Source organism: Pseudophryne corroboree, chromosome 3 (assembly GCF_028390025.1).
Source record: "Pseudophryne corroboree isolate aPseCor3 chromosome 3, aPseCor3.hap2, whole genome shotgun sequence".
Lineage (NCBI taxonomy): Eukaryota > Metazoa > Chordata > Amphibia > Anura > Myobatrachidae > Pseudophryne > Pseudophryne corroboree.
Window position 1 is genome coordinate 107,566,134 of NC_086446.1, and position 16,925 is coordinate 107,583,058.

Consider the following 16,925-nt stretch of genomic DNA (forward strand, 5'->3'; position numbering starts at 1 on the left):
GCAGTCAGAATGTAGACAGCAGAGGATATTAGGAGCAATTCCAACGGAGGATGACCGAGAATCCAAACGGGTTTTTGGCTGGACTGCAGGAGAGTCAGGGCATACAGGGATTAGATCAGCATCCTGTACATTAGAATCCACAGTGTCGGAATAGGAGATAGCCGGAGAATATTTTGATGCAGGAAGCGCAGTGAAGGCAACCATGGAGCTGGGGGATACATCCACCATTTTGGTAAGCTGAATATCAAGTCTCTCTGTAGTGGCATAAATAGCCTGGAGTATGTGACGCAAAGAGCCAGCCATCGTAAAGGTACGTGGACGCCAAGACAGGAGAGTGGGCACAATAGCCAAATCTGAGCACCAGCTGGAATGGCCACAAATGGTACAGACTGCAGGAATCTCAGGGTATCAGGTATAAACCTCCAGAGGCAAAATGGCGGCGGCCAGCACGCCACCAAGTCACATCCAGCAGGGAACTCGGATAAAGCAGCCAGCTAGTAGCAGCAGACCCGCTAAACAGGGGCAAAGAAACAGGCAGCCGTCGTCACCCTCACCATCAGAATGTACAAAGCAGGAATGATATCCAGGGGGCCGTCAGAGGAGAAGTAAGCAGCAAAATGGCGGCCGTCGGCGTCACACACACCCGCAGGCATCAGGAGCTAGGCAGACAGCAGAAGACACACGGAGGATCCCCAGAGACACAGCCGAAGAATGGGAGACAGCAACAGGTGAGTATCGCACACCGCACTGCAGCCGCTGGAACCAGAAGCAGAGGCAACGGGACTCTGTGCCGAGGCCGGGCCGGCCGTCCGATCTCCAAGATGCACACGTGGAGATCTCGAAATTTCGACACTCCAAGGAGCTCCGCAGCAGCGGGAGAGGGTCCAGCAGAAACACAAGGTGTTTGGGGGGAGAAAACAGCTTCTAGCAGGATATTTTCAGGATATCAGCGGGAGAGCCGGAAAAATGCTGCCTGTCCCCAGCTACTCCAGGCCACGCCCCGTGTGCCCAGTGTTTATGTCTCTGTGTGCCCGGTGTGTCTGTCTCTGTGCACCCAGTGTGTCTGTCTCTGTGTGCCCGGTGTGTCTGTTTCTGTAACTGTGTGTCCAGTGTCTATGTCTCTGTAACTGTGTGCCCAGTGTCTATGTCTCTGTAACTGTGTGCCCAGTGTCTATGTCTCTGTGTGCCCGGTGTGTCTGTCTCTGTGCACCCAGTGTGTCTGTCTCTGTGTGCCCGGTGTGTCTGTCTCTGTGTGCCCGGTGTGTCTGTCTCTGTGCACCCAGTGTGTCTGTCTCTGTGTGCCCGGTGTGTCTGTCTCTGTGCACCCAGTGTGTCTGTCTCTGTGTGCCCGGTGTGTCTGTCTCTGTGCACCCAGTGTGTCTGTCTCTGTGTGCCCGGAGTGTCTGTCTCTGTGTGCCCGGAGTGTCTGTCTCTGTGCGCCCGGTGTGTCTGTCTCGGTATCCGGACTCCAGGTCGACAGCACATAGGTCGACACACCTTAGGTCGACGCCAATTGGTCGACACACCTTAGGTCGACATGGACAAAAGGTCGACATGAGTTTTTCGCGATTTTTTTCTTTTTTTGAACCTTTTCATACTTAACGATCCACGTGGACTACGATTGGAACGGTAAAGTGTTCCGAGCGAAGCGGTAGCGGAGCAAAGTCACCATGCCCGAAGCATGGCGAGCGAACGCGGTGCACTAATTGGGGTTCCCGGTCACTCTACGAAGAAAACGACACCAAAAAAACAAACAAAAAACTCATGTCGACTTTTTCCACGTCGACCTTGTTCCTGTCGACCTTTTGTCCATGTCGACCTAAGGTGTGTCGACCAATTGGCAGCGACCTAAGGTGTGTCGACCTTTGTGCTGTCGACCCTCAGTCCCAGACCCGTCTGTCTCTGTGTGCCCGGTGTGTCTGTCTCTGTGCACCCAGTGTGTCTGTCTCTGTGCACCCAGTGTGTCTGTCTCTGTGTGCCCAGTGTGTCTGTCTCTGTGTGCCCGGTGTGTCTGTCTCTGTGTGCCCAGTGTGTCTGTCTCTGTGTGCCTGGTGTGTCTGTCTCTGTAACTGTGTGCCCAGTGTCTATGTCTCTGTGTGCCCAGTGTGTCTGTCTCTATGTGCCCAGTGTGTCTGTCACTTTGCGCCCAGTGTGTCTCTGTAACTGTATGCTCGGTGTGTCTGTCTCTGTGTGCCAAGTTAGTGGCAGAACTTGCGAGTGGCGGGCCCAGGTGCAAAAAGTATGCTTTGGACCCCCCTCCTCTGCCCCATGGGATGAGGCAGTGGGTGACGGGGAGAGGCAAAGGGTATCAGTGGAGTCATTGGTTGACAGTGAGTGACTGGTGAGGCAGAGGGTGACAAGGAGAAGCAGTGGGGGATAGCAGGAGGCAGTGGGTGACAGGAATAGGCAGCTGGTGGCAGGTGAAAGCAGGGGGTGACAGGGAGAGGTGGGCAAGTCTCCCGCTTTCCCCGCAGCCCCTCTGCATCCCCCCCCCTCGGCCGCCCACAGCAGAGAACAAGTGGGCGGTCGAGGGGATCCAATTAAGCGAGATGCGCTGAATCGCGCCATCGTCGCTCCGCCCTCGGCACTGTATAGTGGGGCGGAGCCACAATGACGCATTTGTAATGCCACACCCCCAGACTGCCCATTTCCCTGTCTGCCATGCCCCCAGACAGCCCACATTGCTTTCTAGTCACACCCCCAGACAGCCCATCTTTCCATCTGCCACGTCCCCCTGCGCCTACAACGCTGCCTCCTCCCGGAGGAGGTGGAAGCAAAGTAGGCAAGTATGACCTACCTCCCTCCAGTCTCAGTGCATGTCCTCGTGTTCTAATACTTCTCTTCATTTGAAGAATGTTTCCCTACTTGTTAAAACCCTTTAAAGTTTCTATCCTTTCCCTTCTCTGCTCCAAACTATACATATGGAGATTTTTTTTTGTCTTTCTGAGTATGTTTTGTGATGTAGGCCATGCACCACTTTAGTAGCCCTTCTTTGTGTAGTCTCTGATGTATTAATTTCCTTCTGAAGGTATGGCTTCCAGAACCGAACACAGTATTCTAGATGAGGCCGTACCAATGACCTATACAGTGGCATTATTACTTCTTTCTGCTGCTGATTCCTCTCCCTATGCAACAAAGCATCTGACTTGCCTTCCTTTTTGCTTTGTTACATTGCTTACCTGCCTTTAAGTCCTGAAATAGTGACTCCTAGATCCCTTTCCTCCTCAGTAGTGTTCCAGTATAGTGCCATTAACACTATATTTAGCCTTTGGATTTTTGAGACCCAAGTGCAAGATTTTGCTTTTTATTTTATATTAAACTGTAATTGCCACGCTCTTGATCATACCTCTAGTCTACCTAGTTCCTCAATCATTTGTTTTACCCCTCCTGTTGTGTCTACCCTATTGCATACGATTGATTCATCTGCAAAAATGCATACTTTCCCTTCAATACCATTTGCAATGTGCCCAATAAAGATATTAAAAAGCACTGGTCCAAGTACAGATCCTGGGGTACTCCACTGGTAACATTTCCCTCCTGTGAATGCACTCCTTTTACTACAACTCTCTGTTTTCTATCCTGCAACCAAGATCTTATCCATTCAACCATCTTAGAACACTATTCAGCATCAGTTGCAGTTTTGCTAAGCTAAAATACACTCCTCAGTGGGCGGCGGCATAGCGTTTGCACGGCTGCTAAAACTAGCTAGCGAGCAATCAACTCGGATTGACCCCCTTATTTAGCAGTGTGTGATGTGGGACAGTGTCAAAAGCCTTACTTAAGTCTAGATAAGCTATATGTATGGCCCCACTCTTATCGATTACTTTAGTCACACAGTCAAAAAAGTCATAAAGTTTGTTAGACATGATCTCTCCCCAGTAAATCCATGCTGTTTGGGAACCTATAAATTGCTGGATTTGAGATCATCTACAACTCTTTATTTTAAGAGTATTTCCATCAATTTCCCTACTACTGATGTAAGGCTTTCTGGTCTGTAGTTGCTTGCCTGTTCCTTGCTTCCACCTTTGTGAAGTGGTACCTTACAAATGTGTGCTAAGTGTGTCTGACCCTATAAATGTGTGCCAGGTGCGTCTGTCCCTATAAATGTGTGCCTAGTGCGTCTGTCCCTATAACTGTGTGCCAAGTGCTTCTGTCCCTATAACTGTGTGCCAAGTGCGTCTGTTCCCATAACTGTGTGCCAAGTGCGTCTGTTCCCATAACTGTGTGCCAAGTGCGTCTGTCCCCATAACTGTGTGCCAGGTGCGTCTGTCCCTATAAATGTGTGCAAAGTGCGTCTGTCTCTATAAATGTGTGCAAAGTGCGTCTGTCCCTATAAATGTGTGCAAAGTGCGTCTGTCTCTATAAATGTGTGCGAAGTGCGTCTGTCCCTATAAATGTGTGCCATGTGCGTCTGTCCCTATAAATGTGTGCCACGTGCGTCTGTCCCTATAAATGTGTGCCAGGTGCGTCTGTCCCTATAAATGTGTGCCAAGTGCGTCTGTCCATATAAATGTGTGCGAAGTGCGTCTGTCCCTATAAATGTGTGCAAAGTGCGTCTGTCCATATAAATGTGTGCCAAGTGTGCCTGTCTCTATAAATGTGTGCGAAGTGCGTCTGTCCCTATAAATGTGTGCCAAGTGCGTTGGTCCCTATAAATGTGTGCCAAGTGTGCCTGTCTCTATAAATGTGTGCGAAGTGCGTCTGTCCCTATAAATGTGTGCGAAGTGTGTCTGTCCCTATAAATGTGTGCGAAGTGCATCTGTCCCTATAAATGTGCGCCAAGGGCGTCTGTTCCCATAAATGTGTGCCAAGTGCGTCTGTCCATATAAATGTGTGCAAAGTGCGTCTGTCCATATAAATGTGTGCCAAGTGTGCCTGTCCCTATAAATGTGTGCGAAGTGCGTCTGTCTCTATAAATGTGTGCCAAGTGCGTCTGTCCCCATAACTGTGTGCCAAATGCGTCTGTCCCCATAACTGTGTGCCAAGTGCGTCTGTCCCTATAAATGTGTGCCAAGTGCGTCTGCCCCCATAAATGTGTGCCAAGTGCGTCTGTCCCTATAAATGTGTGCCAAGTGTGCCTGTCCCTATTAATGTGTGCCAAGTGCCTCTGTCCCTATAAATGTGTGCCACGTGCGTCTGTCCCTATAACTGTGTGCCACGTGCGTCTGTCTCTATAAATGTGTGCAAAGTGTGTCTGTCCCTATAAATGTGTGCGAAGTGCATCTGTCCCTATAAATGTGCGCCAAGGGCGTCTGTTCCCATAAATGTGTGCCAAGTGCGTCTGTCCATATAAATGTGTGCAAAGTGCGTCTGTCCATATAAATGTGTGCCAAGTGTGCCTGTCCCTATAAATGTGTGCGAAGTGCGTCTGTCTCTATAAATGTGTGCCAAGTGCGTCTGTCCCCATAACTGTGTGCCAAATGCGTCTATCCCCATAACTATGTGCCAAGTGCGTCTGTCCTATAAATGTGTGCCAAGTGCGTCTGCCCCCATAAATGTGTGCCAAGTGCGTCTGTCCCTATAAATGTGTGCCAAGTGTGCCTGTCCCTATAAATGTGTGCCAAGTGCGTCTGTCCATATAAATGTGTGCCATGTGTGTCTGTCCCTATAAATGTGTGCAAAGTGCGTCTGTCCCTATAAATGTGTGCAAAGTGCGTCTGTCCCTATAAATGTGTGCCAAGTGTGTCTGTCCCTATAAATGTGTGCAAAGTGCGTCTGTCCCTATAAATGTGTGCGAAGTGCGTCTGTCTCTATAAATGTGTGCCAAGTGCGTCTGTCCCCATAACTGTGTGCCAAATGCGTCTGTCCCCATAACTGTGTGCCAAGTGCGTCTGTCCCTATAAATGTGTGCCAAGTGCGTCTGCCCCCATAAATGTGTGCCAAGTGCGTCTGTCCCTATAAATGTGTGCCAAGTGTGCCTGTCCCTATTAATGTGTGCCAAGTGCCTCTGTCCCTATAAATGTGTGCCACGTGCGTCTGTCCCTATAACTGTGTGCCACGTGCGTCTGTCTCTATAAATGTGTGCAAAGTGTGTCTGTCCCTATAAATGTGTGCGAAGTGCATCTGTCCCTATAAATGTGCGCCAAGGGCGTCTGTTCCCATAAATGTGTGCCAAGTGCGTCTGTCCATATAAATGTGTGCAAAGTGCGTCTGTCCATATAAATGTGTGCCAAGTGTGCCTGTCCCTATAAATGTGTGCGAAGTGCGTCTGTCTCTATAAATGTGTGCCAAGTGCGTCTGTCCCCATAACTGTGTGCCAAATGCGTCTATCCCCATAACTATGTGCCAAGTGCGTCTGTCCTATAAATGTGTGCCAAGTGCGTCTGCCCCCATAAATGTGTGCCAAGTGCGTCTGTCCCTATAAATGTGTGCCAAGTGTGCCTGTCCCTATAAATGTGTGCCAAGTGCGTCTGTCCATATAAATGTGTGCCATGTGTGTCTGTCCCTATAAATGTGTGCAAAGTGCGTCTGTCCCTATAAATGTGTGCAAAGTGCGTCTGTCCCTATAAATGTGTGCCAAGTGTGTCTGTCCCTATAAATGTGTGACAAGTGTGCCTGTCCCTATAAATGTGTGCCAAGTGCGCCTGTTCCCATAACTGTGAGCGAAGTGCGTCTGTCCCCATAACTGTGTGCCAAGTGCGCCTTTCTGTATAAATGTGTGCGAAGTGCGCCTGTCCCTATAAATGTGTGCCAAGTGCCTCTGTACCTATAAATGTGTGCCAAGTGTGTCTGTCCCTATAAATGTGTGCCAAGTGCATCTTTTCCTATAAATGTGTGCCAAGTGCGTCGGTCCCTATAAATGTGTGCCAAGTGCGTTGGTCCCTATAAATGTGCGCCAAGTGCGTCTGTTCCCATAAATGTGTGCCATGTGCGTCTGTCCATATAAATGTGTGCCATGTGTGTCTGTCCCTATAAATGTGTGCCAAGTGTATCTGTCCCTATAAATGTATGCCAAGTGCGCCTGTCCCCATAACTGTGTGCCAAGTGCGTCTGTCCCCATAACTGTGTGCCAAGTGCGTCTGTCTCTATAAATGTGTGCCAAGTGCGCCTGTCTCTATAAATGTGTGTGAAGTGCGCCTGTCCCTATAAATGTGTGCCACGTGCGTCTGTCCCTATAAATGTGTGCCACGTGCGTCTGTCCATATAAATGTGTGCCAAGTGCGTCTGTCCATATAAATGTGTGCAAAGTGCGTCTGTCCATATAAATGTGTGCCAAGTGTGCCTGTCCCTATAAATGTGTGCGAAGTGCGTCTGTCTCTATAAATGTGTGCCAAGTGTGCCTGTCCCTATTAATGTGTGCCAAGTGCCTCTGTCCCTATAAATGTGTGCCACGTGCGTCTGTCCCTATAAATGTGTGCCACGTGCGTCTGTCTCTATAAATGTGTGCAAAGTGTGTCTGTCCCTATAAATGTGTGCGAAGTGCATCTGTCTCTATAAATGTGTGCCAAGTGCGTCTGTCCCTATAAATGTGTGCCAAGTGCGTCTGTCCCTATAAATGTGTGCCAAGTGCGTCTGTCCCTATAAATGTGTGCCAAGTGCGTCTGTCCCTATAAATGTGTGCCAAGTGCGTCTGTTCCCATAAATGTGTGCCAAGTGCGTCTGTCCATATAAATGTGTGCAAAGTGCGTCTGTCCATATAAATGTGTGCCAAGTGCGCCTGTTCCCATAAATGTGTGCGAAGTGCGTCTGTCCCCATAACTGTGTGCCAAGTGCGCCTTTCTCTATAAATGTGTGCGAAGTGCGCCTGTCCCTATAAATGTGTGCCAAGTGCCTCTGTACCTATAAATGTGTGCCAAGTGTGTCTGTCCCTATAAATGTGTGCCAAGTGCATCTTTCCCTATAAATGTGTGCCAAGTGCGTCGGTCCCTATAAATGTGTGCCAAGTGCGTTGGTCCCTATAAATGTGCGCCAAGTGCGTCTGTTCCCATAAATGTGTGCCATGTGCGTCTGTCCATATAAATGTGTGCCATGTGTGTCTGTCCCTATAAATGTATGCCAAGTGCGCCTGTCCCCATAACTGTGTGCCAAGTGCGTCTGTCCCCATAACTGTGTGCCAAGTGCGTCTGTCCCCATAACTGTGTGCCAAGTGCGTCTGTCCCCATAACTGTGTGCCAAGTGCGTCTGTCTCTATAAATGTGTGCCAAGTGCGCCTGTCTCTATAAATGTGTGTGAAGTGCGCCTGTCCCTATAAATGTGTGCCACGTGCGTCTGTCCCTATAACTGTGTGCCAAGTGCGTCTGTCTCTATAAATGTGTGCCAAGTGCGCCTGTCTCTATAAATGTGTGTGAAGTGCGCCTGTCCCTATAAATGTGTGCCACGTGCGTCTGTCCCTATAAATGTGTGCCATGTGCGTCTGTCCATATAAATGTGTGCCAAGTGTGTCTGTCTCTATAAATGTGTGCCAAGTGCATCTGTCCCTATAAATGTGTGCCAAGTGCGCCTGTCTCTATAAATGTGTGCGAAGTGCGTCTGTCTCTATAAATGTGTGCCAAGTGTGCCTGTCCCTATAAATGTGTGCCAAGTGTGCCTGTCCCTATTAATGTGTGCCAGGTGCCTCTGTCCCTATAAATATGTGCCACGTGCGTCTGTCCCTATAAATGTGTGCCACGTGCGTCTGTCTCTATAAATGTGTGCGAAGTGCATCTGTCCCTATAAATGTGTGCCAAGTGCGTCGGTCCCTATAAATGTGCGCCAAGGGCGTCTGTTCCCATAAATGTGTGCCAAGTGCGTCTGTCCATATAAATGTGTGCAAAGTGCGTCTGTCCATATAAATGTGTGCCAAGTGTGTCTGTCCATATAAATGTGTGCCAAGTGCGTCTGTCCATATAAATGTGTGCCAAGTGTGTCTGTCCCTATAAATGTGTGCGAAGTGCATCTTTCCCTATAAATGTGCGCCAAGTGCGTCTGTTCCCATAAATGTGTGCCATGTGCGTCTGTCCATATAAATGTGTGCCATGTGCGTCTGTCCATATAAATGTGTGCCAAGTGTGTCTGTCTCTATAAATGTGTGCCAAGTGCGCCTGTCTCTATAAATGTGTGCGAAGTGCATCTTTCCCTATAAATGTGTGCCAAGTGCGTCTGTTCCCATAAATGTGTGCCAAGTGCGTCTGTCCCCATAACTGTGTGCCAAGTGCGCCTGTCCCTATAAATGTGCGCCAAGTGCGTCTGTTCCCATAAATGTGTGCCAAGTGCGTCTGTCCCCATAACTGTGTGCCAAGTGTGTCTGTCCCTATAAATGTGTGCCAAGTGTGTCTGTGCCTTTTCCTGTGAATGTTTAATTAGCAGCTTGGCATATCATGGCCAGCAACACCCAATAATGGAGCACAGGAAACCTAGCGCTGTTCAGACGGCCATAATAGGCAAATACAGGCACAGGCGAATATCACAGGAAGGAGAGTCTGTTGCTGTACATACAATTATTAGTCAGGTGACACATTACTTACGATAAGATGTCCATGGTGAAACAACGGTTCAAGTCCCTTTCATAGAAACGCACGCATTTTTCAGTTGCCTTTGGATTGGCCAAAAGTGGTACAGCAGCGAATGTGTCCTTCACCAGCTCTGAGGAGTCCCTGAGCCAGTGTTTTACAAGAAAGACCCCCGACATCTCATTGCCGTGTGTGCCCCCAGTCACTGCCACAAGGCGGAGAGGACTGGCAGAGACAGTACTGGGCATCCTAGGAAAACAGAAAGATGCATTAGAGTCTGATGGAGCTAAACTAGTCATCTCAGGATGTGCAGTTGTTGATGGGATAATGCACAGGCCAGGCCTGTTGCTGTAATGCACTTACATTTTAGCAGTGACTAAGCTTTCTCTCTCAGCGAGTTTAATGAAATCACTCTTTCATGCTCACTTTATAAACTGTCTCACGTTGGTGGCTTCGGCCTCTGTGTGTGTCTGTTAGACACTCATTGCAGGATAGGTTAATGTATGCCACAAGTAATATCATTACCTATTAACCCCAGTAATGCTGACTGGATCAAAGGTCACGTGTAAATTTCTACTGCACGTTATTACAGGTGATTGGGAAGTCCGACCCCCTCCTCGCACATTCATACCATGGCCTGACCTCACACTGACTCTGACCCCTCATGTGTGCTCTCAGACAATACAATCATATGACCAGGACAACCTGAAATGTCACCACATTAACACCCTACACACCAGAGCCCTGCAGTGATAATTATATCACTACATCATTCACTGGAGAAAGAAAGAAAAAATCTGCACGCACAAAAACCATGTGGCTTTATTAACGCTTTATTTTTATATATAAAAAAACAAATGAAATTGTTTGATTATCCCAAACTCTGCAAATTAGTATCTAAAATAACGTTTCCATCCTTTTTTTCTTTTTTTTTTTTGTGTTAGAGAGAGCACCCTGCTCTGTCTCTCCATCCAGGCATTATGACCCCAGAACAGCTTAAGGCGTGACCTCCAACCCTTGTGTGCTACTGCGCAAAAAAACGGCGTGTCCAGCAAAGTCCTCCATGCATCCCGGCGGTCAGGAGGTCAGCAGTCATGTGACCTACGCCGGAATCCCGACACCACTCGGAATCCCAGCACCAGAACACTGAACGTCGGCATCCCGAAGGTAAGTATCGGGGTGACGGTTAGGCATAGGCACCTCATGAATCTTAGCCCTTGTTGAGGAATACAAGAGTCTAGTACAGTGTTTCCCAACCTCGGTTCTCAAGTACCCCCAACAGTTTATATTTTTCAGGTCTCCTCACAGGATTGCAAGTGAAATTATTTGCTCCATCTGTGGGTCTTTTAAAATGTGTCAGTGGGTAATGAAAACACCTGTGCACCTGTGAGGTGATCTGGACAACACAAACTGTTGGGGGTACTTGAGGACCGAGGTTGAGAACCACTGCTCTAGTAGAAAGTGAAATATACTTGCCTACCTGACCCTCTCCATGAGGGAGAAAATGCTCTTTTCCTGGACTTTCCTGGTAATGTATGATTGCCATCACCTGTGGTGAAACACCTTTCTTATCAATTAACAAACTCACCCCAGGTGATGGCAATCATACATTACCGGGAAAGTCCAGGAACAGAGCATTTTCTCCCTCATGGAGAGGGTCAGGTAGGCAAGTATGAAGTGAAACCCGGCAGGCCTGAGAACAAAAGTGTTAAGATCTGATAATTGTGGAGAATATGAAACCAGCTATCATGCTACTTTTCTAAAGATAAATGGTATCCAACACCAATTAACGGTGCCTACACCCCTGAGCAAAATGGCAGGAGTGAGAGGGTGACTAGAACAATGCTTGAGACATACCTCCCAACATGACCCTCTCCAGGAGGGACAGAATGCTCTGCTCCTGGACTTTCCCCTTCATCTATGATTGCCATCACCTGTGCTGAAACACCTTTCTTATCCATTAACCTGTTCAACAGAGGTGCCGGCAATCATAAATTGAGAGAAAAGTCCAGAAGCAGAGCATTGTGTCCCTCCTGGAGAGGGTCATGTTGGGAGATATGCTTGAGAGAATGTGAACTATTTTAAGTGATGCAGGTTTGGATAAAAGATTCTGGCGGAAACAGTTCAAACTACTGTAATGCTCAAGAATGGAACACCTTCAGTGGCAGTGAAAGATAAGACACCGCTGGAGGTGTGGTCTAGTAAACAGCCAAGTGTCAATTATCTCCATGTATTTGGATGTAAATCATAAGCTCATATTCCTAAAGAAAATGCAAGTTAGGTCCCAAGTCAATCTTGTGCTATGCTTGGATATTGTTATCAGAGAAACGGCTATAGATTCTGGGGCATTAATAGAGATGTGCACTTGAAATTTTTCGGGTTTTGTGTTTTGGTTTTGGGTTCGGTTCCGCGGCCGTGTTTTGGGTTCGACCGCGTTTTGGCAAAACCTCACCGAATTTTTTTTGTCGGATTCGGGTGTGTTTTGGATTCGGGTGTTTTTTTTAAAAAACACTAAAAAAACAGCTTAAATCATAGAATTTGGGGGTCATTTTGATCCCAAAGTATTATTAACCTCAAAAACCATAATTTCCACTCATTTTCAGTCTATTCTGAATACCTCACACCTCACAATATTATTTTTAGTCCTAAAATTTGCACCTAGGTCGCTGGATGACTAAAGGTGTGTACACACGGTAAGATATTTTCTTCCGATTCTGACTATATAGTCAGAATCGGAAGAAAATATAGTGCAGATCGCAAGGTGACAGTCACCTTGCGATCCCGATCCGATGCCGATGCGCGGCCCCGCGCGGTCGGCATCGGAAGAAAAAATAGGCTGTGCAGGCAAGTCAATCCTGACTATCTCTATAGAAGAGATAGTCAGGATTGAAATCGCACATAGCCAGCATCGCAAGCACAGTTATTATGTGCTTGCGATACTGGCTAAGTGCCGACCCGGCCCCCTGTCGCACGGTGAGAATCGGATAAGTCCGAATCTCACCGTGTGTATGCACCCTTAGCTAAGCGACCCTAGTGGCCGACACAAACACCGTGCCCATCTAGGAGTGGCACTGCAGTGTCACGCAGGATGGCCCTTCCAAAAAACACTCCCCAAACAGCACATGACGCAAAGAAAAAAAGAGGCGCAATGAGGTAGCTGTGTGAGTAAGATAAGCGACCCTAGTGGCCGACACAAACACCGGGCCCATCTAGGAGTGGCACTGCAGTGTCACGCAGGATGGCCCTTCCAAAAAACCCTCCCCAAACAGCACATGACGCAAAGAAAAAAAGAGGCGCAATGAGGTAGCTGTGTGAGTAAGATAAGCGACCCTAGTGGCCGACACAAACACCGGGCCCATCTAGGAGTGGCACTGCAGTGTCACGCAGGATGGCCCTTCCAAAAAACACTCCCCAGACAGCACATGACGCAAAGAAAAAAAGAGGCGCAATGAGGTAGCTGTGTGAGTAAGATAAGCGACCCTAGTGGCCGACACAAACACTGTGCCCATCTAGGAGTGGCACTGCAGTGTCACGCAGGATGGCCCTTCCAAAAAACCCTCCCCAAACAGCACATGACGCAAAGAAAAAAAGAGGCGCAATGAGGTAGCTGTGTGAGTAAGATAAGCGACCCTAGTGGCCGACACAAACACCGTGCCCATCTAGGAGTGGCACTGCAGTGTCACGCAGGATGTCCCTTCCAAAAAACCCTCCCCAAACAGCACATGACGCAAAGAAAAAAAGAGGCGCAATGAGGTAGCTGTGTGAGTAAGATAAGCGACCCTAGTGGCCGACACAAACACCGGGCCCATCTAGGAGTGGCACTGCAGTGTCACGCAGGATGGCCCTTCCAAAAAACCCTCCCCAAACAGCATATGACGCAAAGAAAAAAAGAGGCGCAATGAGGTAGCTGTGTGAGTAAGATAAGCGACCCTAGTGGCCGACACAAACACCGGGCCCATCTAGGAGTGGCACTGCAGTGTCACGCAGGATGGCCCTTCCAAAAAACCCTCCCCAAACAGCACATGACGCAAAGAAAAAAAGAGGCGCAATGAGGTAGCTGTGTGAGTAAGATAAGCGACCCTAGTGGCCGACACAAACACCGTGCCCATCTAGGAGTGGCACTGCAGTGTCACGCAGGATGGCCCTTCCAAAAAACCCTCCCCAAACAGCACATGACGCAAAGAAAAAAAGAGGCGCAATGAGGTAGCTGTGTGAGTAAGATAAGCGACCCTAGTGGCCGACACAAACACCGGGCCCATCTAGGAGTGGCACTGCAGTGTCACGCAGGATGGCCCTTCCAAAAAACATTCCACAAACAGCACATGACGCAAAGAAAAATTAAAGAAAAAAGAGGTGCAAGATGGAATTGTCCTTGGGCCCTCCCACCCACCCTTATGTTGTATAAACAGGACATGCACACTTTAACCAACCCATCATTTCAGTGACAGGGTCTGCCACACGACTGTGACTGAAATGACGGGTTGGTTTGGACCCCCACCAAAAAAGAAGCAATTAATCTCTCCTTGCACAAACTGGCTCTACAGAGGCAAGATGTCCACCTCATCATCATCCTCCGATATATCACCGTGTACATCCCCCTCCTCACAGATTATCAATTCGTCCCCACTGGAATCCACCATCTCAGCTCCCTGTGTACTTTGTGGAGGCAATTGCTGCTGGTCAATGTCTCCACGGAGGAATTGATTATAATTCATTTTAATGAACATCATCTTCTCCACATTTTCTGGATGTAACCTCGTACGCCGATTGCTGACAAGGTGAGCGGCGGCACTAAACACTCTTTCGGAGTACACACTTGTGGGAGGGCAACTTAGGTAGAATAAAGCCAGTTTGTGCAAGGGCCTCCAAATTGCCTCTTTTTCCTGCCAGTATAAGTACGGACTGTGTGACGTGCCTACTTGGATGCGGTCACTCATATAATCCTCCACCATTCTTTCAATGGTGAGAGAATCATATGCAGTGACAGTAGACGACATGTCCGTAATCGTTGTCAGGTCCTTCAGTCCGGACCAGATGTCAGCATCAGCAGTCGCTCCAGACTGCCCTGCATCACCGCCAGCGGGTGGGCTCGGAATTCTGAGCCTTTTCCTCGCACCCCCAGTTGCGGGAGAATGTGAAGGAGGAGATGTTGACAGGTCGCGTTCCGCTTGACTTGACAATTTTGTCACCAGCAGGTCTTTGAACCCCAGCAGACTTGTGTCTGCCGGAAAGAGAGATCCAAGGTAGGCTTTAAATCTAGGATCGAGCACGGTGGCCAAAATGTAGTGCTCTGATTTCAACAGATTGACCACCCGTGAATCCTTGTTAAGCGAATTAAGGGCTCCATCCACAAGTCCCACATGCCTAGCGGAATCGCTCCGTGTTAGCTCCTCCTTCAATGTCTCCAGCTTCTTCTGCAAAAGCCTGATGAGGGGAATGACCTGACTCAGGCTGGCAGTGTCTGAACTGACTTCACGTGTGGCAAGTTCAAAGAGCATCAGAACCTTGCACAACGTTGAAATCATTCTCCACTGCGCTTGAGACAGGTGCATTCCACCTCCTATATCGTGCTCAATTGTATAGGCTTGAATGGCCTTTTGCTGCTCCTCCAACCTCTGAAGCATATAGAGGGTTGAATTCCACCTCGTTACCACTTCTTGCTTCAGATGATGGCAGGGCAGGTTCAGTAGTTTTTGGTGGTGCTCCAGTCTTCTGTACGTGGTGCCTGTACGCCGAAAGTGTCCCGCAATTCTTCTGGCCACCGACAGCATCTCTTGCACGCCCCTGTCGTTTTTTAAAAAATTCTGCACCACCAAATTCAAGGTATGTGCAAAACATGGGACGTGCTGGAATTTGCCCATATTTAATGCACACACAATATTGCTGGCGTTGTCCGATGCCACAAATCCACAGGAGAGTCCAATTGGGGTAAGCCATTCCGCGATGATCTTCCTCAGTTGCCGTAAGAGGTTTTCAGCTGTGTGCGTATTCTGGAAAGCGGTGATACAAAGCGTAGCCTGCCTAGGAAAGAGTTGGCGTTTGCGAGATGCTGCTACTGGTGCCGCCGCTGCTGTTCTTGCGGCGGGAGTCCATACATCTACCCAGTGGGCTGTCACAGTCATATAGTCCTGACCCTGCCCTGCTCCACTTGTCCACATGTCCGTGGTTAAGTGGACATTGGGTACAACTGCATTTTTTAGGACACTGGTGAGTCTTTTTCTGACGTCCGTGTACATTCTCGGTATCGCCTGCCTAGAGAAGTGGAACCTAGATGGTATTTGGTAACGGGGGCACACTGCCTCAATAAATTGTCTAGTTCCCTTTGAACTAACGGCGGATACCGGACGCACGTCTAACACCAACATAGTTGTCAAGGCCTCAGTTATCCGCTTTGCAGCAGGATGACTGCTGTGATATTTCATCTTCCTCGCAAAGGACTGTTGGACAGTCAATTGCTTACTGGAAGTAGTACAAGTGGGCTTACGACTTCCCCTCTGGGATGACGATCGACTCCCAGCAGCAACAACAGCAGCGCCAGCAGCAGTAGGCATTACACTCAAGGATGCATCGGAGGAATCCCAGGCAGGAGAGGACTCGTCAGAATTGCCAGTGACATGGCCTGCAGGACTATTGGCATTCCTGGGTAAGGAGGAAATTGACACTGAGGGAGTTGGTGGGGTGGTTTGCGTGAGCTTGGTTACAAGAGGAAGGGATTTACTGGTCAGTGGACTGCTTCCGCTGTCACCCAAAGTTTTTGAACTTGTCACTGACTTATTATGAATGCGCTGCAGGTGACGTATGAGGGAGGATGTTCCGAGGTGGTTAACGTCCTTACCCCTACTTATTACAGCTTGACAAAGGCAACACACGGCTTGACAAATGTTGTCCGCATTTCTGGTGAAATACTTCCACACCGAAGAGCTGATTTTTTTTGTATTTTGACCAGGCATGTCAATGGCCCTATTCCTCCCACGGACAACAGGTGTCTCCCCGGGTGCCTGACTTAAACAAACCACCTCACCATCAGAATCCTCCTGGTCAATTTCCTCCCCAGCGCCAGCAACACCCATATCCTCCTCATCCTGGTGTACTTCAACACTGACATCTTCAATCTGACTATCAGGAACTGGACTGCGGGTGCTCCTTCCAGCACTTGCAGGGGGCGTGCAAATGGTGGAAGGCGCATGCTCTTCACGTCCAGTGTTGGGAAGGTCAGGCATCGCAACCGACACAATTGGACTCTCCTTGTGGATTTGGGATTTCGAAGAACGCACAGTTCTTTGCGGTGCTTTTGCCAGCTTGAGTCTTTTCAGTTTTCTAGCGAGAGGCTGAGTGCTTCCATCCTCATGTGAAGCTGAACCACTAGCCATGAACATAGGCCAGGGCCTCAGCCGTTCCTTGCCACTCCGTGTGGTAAATGGCATATTGGCAAGTTTACGCTTCTCCTCCGACAATTTTATTTTAGGTTTTGGAGTCCTTTTTTTACTGATATTTGGT

General features: G+C 48.6%; 2 protein-coding genes across 6 annotated transcripts in view; one reads left to right on the plus strand and one right to left on the minus strand.

The window, feature by feature from the left end:
- Window positions 1–9,909, minus strand: part of ACY3 (aminoacylase 3) — a 58,646-nt gene extending 48,737 nt beyond the window's left edge. The window contains exons 1-2 of the mRNA XM_063958404.1: window positions 9,792–9,909; window positions 9,444–9,677 (exon numbers count right to left, since the gene is read on the minus strand). Of these exons, the coding sequence (XP_063814474.1) occupies window positions 9,444–9,677; window positions 9,792–9,793 (236 nt within the window). The 5' untranslated portion in view covers window positions 9,794–9,909. The remainder of the gene's footprint in view (window positions 1–9,443; window positions 9,678–9,791) is intronic.
- NUDT8 (nudix hydrolase 8) overlaps window positions 1–16,925 on the plus strand; it is a 165,402-nt gene that overhangs the window by 11,418 nt on the left and 137,059 nt on the right. For 4 of the 5 annotated variants that reach the window (XM_063958400.1, XM_063958401.1, XM_063958399.1 and 1 more), the window contains exon 2: window positions 10,373–10,595. The exons of the other annotated variant lie outside the window; for it this stretch is intronic. The gene's annotated coding sequence lies outside the window, so the exon portion shown is untranslated. The remainder of the gene's footprint in view (window positions 1–10,372; window positions 10,596–16,925) is intronic. 5 annotated transcript variants of the gene reach the window in all.